Source organism: Erpetoichthys calabaricus, chromosome 7, assembly GCF_900747795.2.
Source record: "Erpetoichthys calabaricus chromosome 7, fErpCal1.3, whole genome shotgun sequence".
Classification (NCBI taxonomy): Eukaryota; Metazoa; Chordata; class Cladistia; order Polypteriformes; family Polypteridae; genus Erpetoichthys; species Erpetoichthys calabaricus.
This window is the reverse complement of record NC_041400.2, coordinates 185,109,910-185,121,977: the sequence shown is the minus strand read 5'-3', so window position 1 is coordinate 185,121,977 and position 12,068 is coordinate 185,109,910. Positions and strand designations below refer to the sequence as shown.

The 12,068-nt window shown below is 42.2% G+C and overlaps 1 protein-coding gene across 3 annotated transcripts in view; it reads right to left on the bottom strand.

Moving 5' to 3' along the window:
- The window catches only part of frem1a (Fras1 related extracellular matrix 1a), a 265,369-nt gene that overhangs the window by 3,821 nt on the left and 249,480 nt on the right, over window positions 1-12,068 (bottom strand). For all 3 annotated transcript variants that reach the window (XM_051929873.1, XM_051929874.1, XM_051929876.1), the window contains 3 exons: window positions 9,653-9,784; window positions 8,246-8,361; window positions 6,775-6,860 (listed from right to left, as the gene is read on the bottom strand). In XM_051929873.1, the coding sequence (XP_051785833.1) occupies window positions 6,775-6,860; window positions 8,246-8,361; window positions 9,653-9,784 (334 nt within the window). The remainder of the gene's footprint in view (window positions 1-6,774; window positions 6,861-8,245; window positions 8,362-9,652; window positions 9,785-12,068) is intronic.

The following is a 12,068-nucleotide window of genomic DNA, read 5'->3' as shown; positions in this document are numbered from 1 at the left end:
TATACGCTTTGTCTGCTGAGCGTCATGTGATCACAACTGAGCTGATGGTTCTTCTCTCTCTCGCTGCAGGATTGTGGGTAATCGTCTCCCATGCTCGTTCTCAGTCGGTTTGCCTCACTCATATAGTCAACATCCATATGAGCGTATACTGTTCACTATAGCATGGTGACCACGTGTGTGTGCTGTAACGTGTGAGTCCCTGTCTTGCACCCCAAAACACGAGGCTGAGTCTCAGTACTTTAGCAAAACCAGCTTTATTCAGCTTGAAACAGGAACAGCAGGATTATTTATTATAGCGGGATCTGCCTCTCTCCTATACACCAACACAGTTATCCGGCAGGGCCAGGGCCAGGTTAGTGGCCAAGTAATACTGTGCCCTGCGCATTTAGAATGTTCCTTTTATCGCCCATCAACAGCAGGTGCTTACAGCATGTCGTATTCGCTTTTATGGCGAACTGCTACAGCGCCGGGAGCCTGCGGTTGCTTCGAGACGCTCCTCCACTTGTCGTCCCGTTGGGTGGAATCCTAAAAGAGTTTAGAAACCTTACAGTGTGTAAAGCAGTTTTTTTAATTTAGATAGATAGATAGAGATAGATAGATACTTTATTAATCCCAAGGGGAAATTCACACATTTTGTGTCCAAGTGTAGTGACTCTTCAGGCAAAAGTGACTGTCTTTGAAGAGGCTCCTTGTTAAAGTCGCAAAAAAAGAAGAAGATTCCAGTGAGCCAACAGATAGCATGGGATTCCGTTAGTTAGAGTGAAAGTCGGCCTACACAGTAACCCTCCTCTCTCTCGTCTCCCTCACACCAGCCACGATCATTTCAAAGGTAAAGTGCAGGTTTTGTTTGATGTATTTTTACTTTATATTTTGTATTCATCATTTTATATGAATATTTTTGGGTTGTAGAACGAATCATCTGAGTTTCCATTATTTCTTATGGGGAAATTCGCTTTGATATATGAGTGCTTTGGATTACAAGCACGTTTTCAGAACGAATTATGCTCACAATCCAAGGTTCCACTGTATTTTCAAGATGGTTGGTTTTTAATCCTTAAATCTTTTCAACAGTCTATCCAGGAGCACTTACTCCCATTGCCATGAAGTGCTTTGAGAGGCTGGTGCTAGAACACATCAAGGACATCATCCCTGACAGTCTGGACCCCCTTAAGTTTGCTTACTGTTGCAACAGGTCCACTGAGTATGCCATCTCCATAACACTTCACACCACCCTGTCTCATCTGGAGGACAAGAACTGTTATGCCAAGCTGCTGTTTGTGGACTACAGCTCTGCATTTAACACAGTCATTCCATCCTAGCTCATCACTAAACTCCTGGATCTGGGGCTTAGCTCTTCACTCTGCAACTGGGTACTAGACTTTCTCAACGGCAGACCTCAGCATGTGCGTATTGGTGGAAAAACCTCCTCCATCATCACCATCAACACTGGCATCCTGCAGGGCAGCGTGCTGAGCCCCCTGCTTTACTCTCTCTACACCCATGACTGCGTAGCTAAGTACAGCTCTAACGTCATCCTCAAGTTTGCTGACGATACCACTGTAATAGGTCTGATCAGTGAGGATGATGAGACGGCCTACAGGGAGGAGGTCAGACTCCTGTCAGAATGGTGTCAGGATAACAACCTCACCTTCAACGTTAGCAAAACTAAGGAGATGATTGTGGATTTCTGCAAACAGGCAACAGAGCACAGCCCCATCTACATCGGAGGTGAGGCTGTGGAGCAGGTCAGCAGCTTTAGGTTCCTCGGAGTCACCCTCACTGATGACTTTAAATGGTCAAGTCACACTGCGGCAGTAGTCAAGAAAGCCCAGCAATGCCTCTACTTCCTCAGAAGACTGAGTAAAGCCCAGATGTCCCCCACGACCCTGTACAGATTCTACAGGTGTACTGTGGAATCCATCCTGACAAGATAGGACACATCCTGGTACAGCAACTGCTCAGTTCAGGACTGCAGAGCTCTGCAGCGTGTGGTGAACACAGCACACAGCTCCCTGCGATCCATGACATCCTCACTACACGCTGTCTCAGAAAAGTGAACCGTATCAGGTGGGACCCCAGCCACCCTGCACTGTCACTTTTCACCCACCTCCCATCTGGGAAGTGACTAATGTCCTTTCTGATGCGCACCTCCAGGTTTCTACACAACTGCAATCAGACTCATGAACAATCAGTAATCTTGTGTTACCTCCACTGCTACCTGCACATATACTTCTGCCACTGTCTCTATTTATTCATAGGATTGTGGTTTTATTTGTTTACTTATTTATATTCATTTATTTATTGTGTTTGGTTTTTTTTGTCTATGTTCACTGTCTGCAGGGGCACATGCAAGCAAGCATTTCATTGTACATGGTACATGTACTTGTACATATGACAATAAAGAATTGAAATTGAAATTGAAATTTGACTGGTGTTTTTAAGACTAAGAGTGACCATCTGCCACTGAACATTGACGGCTCAACTGTGGAGGTCGTCAATAGCACCAAATTCCTGGGTGTCCACCTGGCAGAGAACCTCACCTGGTCCCACAACACCAGCTCTTTAGCCAAGAAAGCCCAGCAGTGGCTCTACTTCATGCGTAGGCTGAGGAAAGCCCATCTTCCACCAGCTACTCTAACAACATTCTACAGAGGAACCATAGAGAGCATCCTGAGCAACTGCATCACTGTCTGGTTTGGTAATTGCACGGTCAGGGATCGCAAAGCCCTACAACAGATAGTGAAGACAGCTGAGAAGATCATCGGTGTCTCTCTTCCCTCCATCATGGACATTTACACCTCACGCTGCATCCACGAAGCCACCAGCATTGTGAATGATCCAACACACCCCTCACATTCACTGTTTACATTTCTGCCATTGGGAAAAAGGTACCAAAGCATTTGGGCCCTCACCTCCAGAATGTGGAACAGTTTCTTCCCCCAAGCAGTCAGACTCCTGAACACTCATGGACTGGACTGATATCTGATATATGTGTTCTGTTCTGCAGTGTTGCAAATGTTTGCACATTTGACTCACATGCACCTTGTTATATATTATGAGTCTTTATGTTATGTGTTGTGGATTCTTCGTTGTCCTGTGTTTTATGTTGCATCATGGTCCTGGAGGAACGTTGTTTAGTTTCACTGTATGCTGTACTACTGTATATGGATGAAATGACAATAAATACTCTTGGATCTTGAATCACAGGGCCAAAGGGAGTTTGAGGCAACTCCAACATCAACTCAAAGCATGAAGCGACTCTGGATGGGGTGTCTGTCTACTTGCAGGCTAAACCCACTCACACTTTGAAAAATCTTCAAACTTAGAGACACCAATTAACTTTAGTACAAGCCTTTGAATGGTAGGAATGAATCAGAGTCCCCCCCAGGACCCCAAATGAACCTAACAAGACCAGGCAAACTCCACATAGTAGCCAATCTAGCTGGACGTTGCTGTGAAAGCGGTGACACAATCGCCTGATCCTTGTTTAACCTCATTAGCGTTACATTGTTCCTCAAAAAAACATATTAAAAGCATTGCATATTTTGGCTTGAAAATGCCATTTTTATTAAATCTCATCTTTCAAATGTAAAATGTGAAAAACGCTAAAAGTACAAAGTCAGAAGTGTTGAAAGTATAATAATAGTGATAATAGTACTGTGTTGTACTGTGTTAGCCATAGATTGATACAGGAGAAAGTAGGGTGAAATGACACCTTTTATTGGCTAACTAAATAGATTACAAATGCAAGCTTCATAATGATAAGCTTGCCTAATAATGATAATAATAATAATAATATGATCAGCACACCGCACATGTGCGAGTGACACGAGTGTCACTTTCGGATTCCCAGAATCACTTTCGGTTTCACTGTCCATTTCAGATTCACTTTGTCATCACTGCTGATAGATAGATAGATAGATAGATAGATAGATAGATAGATAGATAGATAGATAGATAGATAGATAGATAGATAGATAGATAGATAGATAGATAGATACTTTATTAATCCCAAGGGGAAATTCACATACTCCAGCAGCACCTTACTGATGCAAAAAACAATAATAATAATAATGCATTACATTTATATAGCGCTTTTCTCAGTACTCAAAGCGCCAATATTAAATTAAAGATTGATAATAATGCAGGTAAAAACAGACAATAACTTTATATAATGTTAACGTTTACCCCCCCTCCCCCCCCCAGGTGGAATTGAAGAGTCGCATAGTTTGGGGGAGGAACGATCTTCTCAGTCTGTAAGTGGAGCAGGACATTTACAGCAGTCTGTCACTAAAGCTGCTCTTCTGTCTGGAGATGACACTGTTTAGTGGATTCAGTGGATCCTCCACAATTGATAGGAGTCTGCTCAGCGCCCGTCTCTCTGCCACAGATGTCAAACTGTCCAGCTCCATGCCTACAATAGAGCCTGCTTTCCTTACCAGTTTGTCCAGGCGTGAGGCATTCTTCTTCTTAATGCTGCCTCCCCAGCACACCACCGCGTAGAAGAGGGTGCTCGCCACAACCGTCTGATAGAACATCTGCAGCATCTTATTGCAGATGTTGAAGGACGCCAGCCTTCTGCATGATGAGAGGCGTTTCTTATTAAGACGCCATTATGAGGCTAGGACAAGGGTGGGCAAAGTCAGTCCTGGAGGGCCGCAGTGGCTGCAGGTTTTTATTGCAACCCAGTTGATTAATTAGAAAACAATCCTTGCCAATAATGTAATTTCTTGGCTTAGTAAGTGCTTTAAATCTGCCACGTCAGGTCATTGTCATATCCTGGAATTTTTTTTTCCTTTCTAAGGATATCATCCAAATGATTTGAAGCCTGGGTGGCACGGTGGTGCAGTGGTAGTGCTGGGTGAGCTTCCCTGCATGGAGTTTGCATGTTCTCTCTGTGTCTGCATGGGTTTCCTCCCGGTGCTCCGGTTTCCTCCCACAGTCCAAAGACTTACAAGTGAGGTGCTTTGGCGATTCTAAATTGTCCCCAGTGTGTGTGGGTATGTGTGTGTGTGTATGTGTGTGCACTGCGGTGGGCTGGCGCCCTGCCCGGGGTTTGTTTCTGCCTTGCGCCCTGTGCTGGCTGGGATTGGCTCCAGCAGACCCCCCATGACCCTGTGTTAGGGTTGCATAATGACTGACTGACTGATCTGAAGCCTAAAACGGACAAGCAAGTCACAGCCCTTCACTTTTTTCTCTTCACTTTCCCTCCACATATTAAAATTAAACCAAATAGTGCATGATAAATACACAAAGGTGTAAATGGAAACAAGCTAAATGGAGAACTGCTGTTTTTTTGTCAATTACATCTTATTGCTAACAAGAAGCAATTGAAACCAAGAATACAGCTGTGTAGGACTGAAATAAGTAATAAGGCTTCAAAATCTTTACAAGCGAGACAGCTAAAATGAAGCAGAAATGTTACTTGAGCAATTAATGCTTGGGTTGGAACAAAAACCTGCAGCCACTGCGGCCCTCCATTAACGACTCTGTCCACCTCTGGGCTAGGAGAAGACATGTCTGTACCATTGCCAAGGTAAAACTTGGGCCGGGACGCTTAGGCAAGACCTGCCTACACTTTTGCCCGATTAACACTTGACACTAACACTCTGGCACTTTTACAGTCTGAGTAAACCTCGGGTCTTATGCAGGACACGTCTATACAGTTGCCCAAGTGACACTCAGGCTGGGATGCTTAGGCAAGACCTGCCTACACTGTTGCCCGAGTAACGCTTGGCACTAACGCGCTGGCACTTTTACAGTCTGAGTAAACCTTGGGTCTTATGCAAGAAGCGTCTATACAGTTGCCCATGTGACACTCGGGGTGGGATGCTTAGGTGAGACCTGCCTACACTGTTGCCCGAGTAATGCTTGGCACTAACGCACTGGCACTTTTACAGTCTGAGTAAACCTCGGGTCTTATGCAGGACGCGTCTATTCAGTTGCCCATTTGACACTCGGGCCAGGATGCTTAGGCAATACCTGCCTACACTGTTGCCCGAGTAATGCTTGGCACTAACGCACTGGCACTTTTACGGCCCAAGTGATCCTCGGGTCTTATGCAGGACGCGTCTATACAGTTGCCCAAGTGACACTTGGGCCGGGATGCTTAGGCAAGACCTGCCTACACTGTTGACTGAGTAATGCTTGGCACTAACGCGCTGGCACTTTTACAGTCTGAGTAAACCTCGGGTCTTATGCAGGACGCGTCTATACAGATGCCCAACTGACACTCGGGCTGGGATGCTTAGGCAAGTCCTGCCTACACTGTTGCCCGAGTAACGCTTGGCACTAACGTGCTGGCACTTTTATAGTCTGAGTAAACCTCGGGTCTTATTCAGGATGTGTAAATACAGTTGCCCAAGTGACACTCGGGCTGGGATGCTTAGGCAAGTCCCACTTACACTGTTTCCTGAGTAACGCTTGGCACTAACGCGCTGGCACTTTTACAGTCTGAGTAAACCTCGGGTCTTATGAAGGACGTGTATATACAGTTGCCCAAGTGACAGTTGGGCCGGGATGCTTAGGCAAGTCCCACCTACACTGTTGCCCGAGTAACGCTTGGCACTAACACGCTGGCACTTTTACAGTCTGAGTAAACCTCGGGTCTTATTAAGGACGTGTCTGTACAGTTGCCTGAATGATACTCTGGACTAACACTTTTCGCACTGTTTTAACAGCCTAATGCTAAGTAGGTTAAAAAATCACTTTGTTGTAAAATACCGGACAACAAACATAAGAGCTTCAAAAGGGTTCTGCCCATTGTCTTCTTACCAATCCAAAATGATGTTCTTCCACTAAAGTCCCACAACCAGTTCATATCAGACTTCGAAAGGATGCTCACCAGGCTGCCATGATGTCTGCTCAAAAATAAAAATAATTAATAACAAAGAAATTTAAACCCTAAACTTATCATTTACAATGTTCCCCATTTGAATCATATATTTAATATAAGCCATCTCGGTCATTTAACTAACATTATTTTCTGTCTTCTTTGTGACTCACCTGGGAAAATATTACTTTTAATAATGCACGAGTACATCAAGTGGAAAATGACAACTTTTTCTCCTTCAGGAATTAAATCTATTAATGGCGCCAGTCTAAGACGTCTCATATCCTGAGGCTTGTTTGTTTTTGTTTGGCTATTAAAGATTAAAATGTATGCGCTGAAAATGGTGTCTGGGGAAATGGCTGTGATCACCCTGCTTCGCTTATGTTTGTAGAGAGAGCGGGCTTCCACACGCTGTGCAGAAAGGTAGGGGCCGAGGGAGAAAACACTCAGCTGACATCACTAGAAAGTGCTTAGCTTTGTACATATGGGCTATGATGGAGCGAGCCCCAAACCCCCAAATCACTATCACACAAAGAGTCCTGGGTTGAAATAAAGGAATGTTTATTCAACACAATTCCTCTCAAAATGAAGACAAAAGCACAGATCATGGGTTGTCTCTCTCTACCAATCCTCTCTCAATTCCTCTCACCCACTACACTACTCTCCGCCAATCGAGTGTTGCCTTCCTTCCTCCCAGCTCCGACTTGCCTGGACGAGGAAGTGCGGCCCAATTTATTTACTTCCTGTGCCAGGACTGCTACCCCGATGGAAGTACTTTCAGGTCACATGGAAGTCCCATAAATTGGGAAGCGCATCTCCCTCCACCGCTCCCTTGTGGCACCCATGGTCCCCAGCAGGGATGTGTTGCCAGACTACATTTCCCAGCATTCCCTGCTGGTTCCCAAATGGGTGTTAATATGGATGTGTTCTAATGTTCTAATATGCTGTGTGTTCCATATCACGCGAGCACAGGCTCTGTGCTCTTTCCATGAATCAGCCCACTGCAGGTCTTGTCTGACTTTACCTGCCTCTGTTGCTCTGCCAGTGGTGTCACTTTAGAAGCCGTCTTCAAAACTGGCATTTCATTTCTCCAGAATCTTTATACCTCTGAAAACTCTCAGACTCTGATTACAACTGATGACTGAGATGACGCATACGAACAGTGCAACTGCTGACCTTCTCATGAAATGCCTCCATGATTGTATGTTGGATTTTCCAATATCAAGAAACAGATTAATAAGCTGAAGGTATGAAATACTCTATAATGTACTCTATATTGTCACTTGACACATACATTGGTTTGGACCTCTGTGGATGCTCTGTTTGTGCTAACGGAATGAAGAACTTTACAGCTGTGTTATTTCCCCTTAGAGTTTCAATTGCTGTAAGACAGTTAATCGAGATGCAGCTTACTTCTGCTTGCAGGTTCTGGCGGCAGAATTCCAGGACACTTTCTGATCAGTGCTCATGTAATAACAGTAGGGGGCGTGATAGATCCAACCAGCTGGGCATTTCTTGGCAGTAAGATCCTGAAATTAAAAAAAAAATTCAATGTAAGTCTACGGTTATTTTCACATTGAATGACAAAATCCAAAGAAGCACACTAGAATATCATTTCCTTCATGAAGACAATCAATGAGTAAAATTCTCATGAGTACAAGGTAATGCAGACTTCAATTTAAACAATATGGAAAAAATAAACACAGCATTACTTAGAAAATTGAATGTAAACTTCCACTGTTTACATATACTGTATATATATATATATATATATAGTATATACAAATCCTGGTATGTAAAACTTGTTGCGTCAAACTCAAGAAGGATCTAGGCTGGAACTGCTGACACAGGGGCTTTAAAGAAGTACTGATTAAAGGCCTTGAATGCTTGCGTAAACATGGGACTTCACTTTATTTTATCTTTAATATATTTTGCAAAAATTCCTAAAACTCTGTTTCTCCTTTGCTATTTTGGGATGTTGAGTGTTGTTAAATTAAAGAAAAATTGAATCCAAATGATGTTAGCACAAGGCTGCAACACAACAAAGTGTGTAAAAATTGAAAAGGTCTGAATACTTTCTGGGTGACACGGTGGCGCTGCTGCCTCGCAGTTAGGAGACCTGGGTTCGCTTCCCCGGTCCTCCCTGCGTGGAGTTTGCATGTTCTCCCCGTGTTTGTGTGGGTTTCCTCCCACAGTCTAAAGACATGCAGGTTAGGTGCATTGGCGATCCTAAATTGTCCCTAGTGTGTGCTTGGTGTGTGGGTGTCCTATGGTGGGCTGGTGCCCTGCCCAGAGTTTGTTTCCTGCCTTGCGCCCTGTGCTGTCTGGGATTGGCTCCAGCAGACCCCTATGACCCTGTACTTAGGATATAGCAGGTTGAATAATGGATGGATGGATGAATACTTTCTGAAGACACTGGAGATACACATATACATGTATATAGCTCCATTCAGGATAAGTGCATTAGAAAATGAATGGAAACACAAATAGTTTCATAAAAATGTAAAACAATACATATTCCTGTGGGGACAAATAAAGTTCTATCTATCTATCTATCTATCTATCTATCTATCTATCTATCTATCTATCTATCTATCTATCTATCTATCTATCTATCTATCTATCTATCTATCTATCTATCTATTATATAGTGCCTTTCATATCTATCTATCTATCTATCTATCTATCTATCTATCTATCTATCTATCTATCTATCTATCTATCTATTATATAGTGCCATTTTAGTAATCTGTCTATCTATGTAACTATTCCTATGAGTTTATACAATAATAATAATAATAATAGCATGTTACAAATTACATCAGTGCTAGGTTGCCATGGTTTCCAAGAAATTCCATCACAGCGGAAGAGAACTTGAGCGTCTTTATCATAATGAATCAGTCCTCTAAGATCAGGGGTGCAAAGCTTTGGAAAAGATCTCCTAGAGCCAGTCTGTAAAGAAAATAATTTGGTTATTGTATTGGTTTATCATTTTTCCCTGTGCACAAAGAAACTCCAACTATCTAAACGGGAGGATTGAACATTTAAGAAAAATAGGTTGAACTAATATCTATTAAATAAGCTTTCAAAAAGACACATAATAATAATAATAATAATAATAATAATAATAATAATAATAATAATACATTTTATTTATATAGCGCCTTTCCCATGCTCAAGGCACTTACAGAATATAATAAAGAATGGCAGCGTATACAGTATATAGCATTGTACAAACCAGATAAATAAATAAAGAAGATTAAGACAGTGAATTCTGAAAAAAAAAAGGGATTCACAATGTTTAATAATAATTAATGAATTAATTATACTACTGAATTTATGCCCAACCTTACACTTTCTTCAGATAATGGGATTTCAGGTTTTCCAACATGTAGGTCTATTAAAAGTAACTTAATTGAGTTTGTTTCAAAGAGTAAGGCAGTTAAATTTGTGTAAAGTACAGTCAAATACAGACAGATAGATACGAAAAGCATCATTTAAGCTTGATAGATAAAAGTGAAAGACACTATGTAACCGATTGAGTCTGGATGATGTTATAGACTCGGTTCATTCTATTTCAAGGGAATGTGAAATGACTCCCTCTGTTACCAACACTCTAGTGATGAACCGTTATGAACCTGGAATGGTGGTGACATCAACCAGGAGAACTTTGGATGGAACAATGACAAACTTCACTGGTATGTGTCATGTTCTGTTCATAGACACAACAAGCTTACCCTTCTTAATTAAATGGTAAATGTCTTTAAATGTAAACCTGTGACACAGCTTAGAAGATGTGACCACAATCTGATCCATCGTACTCCCACCTACAAGCTTGTTATTAGACAGTAGGAGATCTCTAATAATTGCCCAAGACAGAAGTTTTTTTTTTATAATGTGAATCCAGTTTTTAGAGGTTTCTGTGAATTTCCACTATCTATCTATCTATCTATCTATCTATCTATCTATCTATCTATCTATCTATCTATCTATCTATCTATCTATCTATCTATTATATAGTGCCTTCCATATCTATCTATTGATCGACTGACTGATGGACAGAAAAATAAATAGATAGATTGAACTTTATTTGTGCCTGGAGTAATGGCTTTATACAGAAGCTAAGTAAATAAATGTATGCAATAACAGACAGAAACTTCCCCCTGAAATGCATACCAGAATGATTAAAATGAAGGGCAGCTAGAAAGAAATAAAACTTCTGACTTGGCTAAAGGTAAGAAGAGCAGTTGCCGTCTCCAGGAGCGGATGCGCATTATGATGTATCATGACAGTGCAATGTTGTTGGCATAGGGGAGCCCCCGTAGTGTTTCTAGATACACATGTGCTGAATAATTTGTTGCCTGAAAGTCCTCAGTGTTGGTGTGCTACAGAGAGGATGTGCAGCGTGTTCATAATGGCACTCAGTTTTGATTTAATTCTCTTCTTTTTTACGACCTCCAGGGGGTCCAGAGTGCATCCCATAACTGAGTTTGCCCTTTTAATTAGCTTGTTGATTCTGTGGTCTTCTCTTGATGTGTTGTTACCAGCTCAGCACACCACACTGGCCATCACAGAGTTGTAGAAGATGTGAAGGATGTCACTTCCAACATTAAACGGCTGCTGCCTCATAAGGAATAAGAGCCTGCTCTGCCCTTTCGTCTAAAGCTCCTCTGTGTTCAGTGACAAATCCAACCTTGCATTAATGTGGAACCTGAAACACGTGTAGGAGTGGACCACCTCTACATCCACTCCTTGAATAGTCACCAGACATAGAGGTTCTGTGGTGCAGTGAAAGCCAATAAACAGTTCCTTGGTTCTGTTGATTTAAGTTGCAGACAATTCTCAAGCTTCTCCACCTGACTCCTCTCCTCCATCTCATTCATCTTATCAATACACCCCATTAGTGTAGAATCATGTGTACAATTGCAGTGGCATTTTGAAAAGTGGTCAATGTGTATGTGTATTTTTTCATGTTGCCATTGTCTAATTATTTGCAGAAATGTTTCCCATAATGCACAGTATTTTCTGTAGTTAGATTGGCCACTTGTCAGATTACATTCATACCACACGTAAACCACTCTGGGGTTCACTTGGTACAAATCCAAGAGCACTGCTTCTAAAGTGTCCTGGGTTTCTGTCTGCACTAGAGAACAATCAGGTGGGTTCACATCTACCTAAACAAACTGGACTTTGGGGAAAATCACTCCAGAATTTAAACAAAAACTGTTCAAAATGA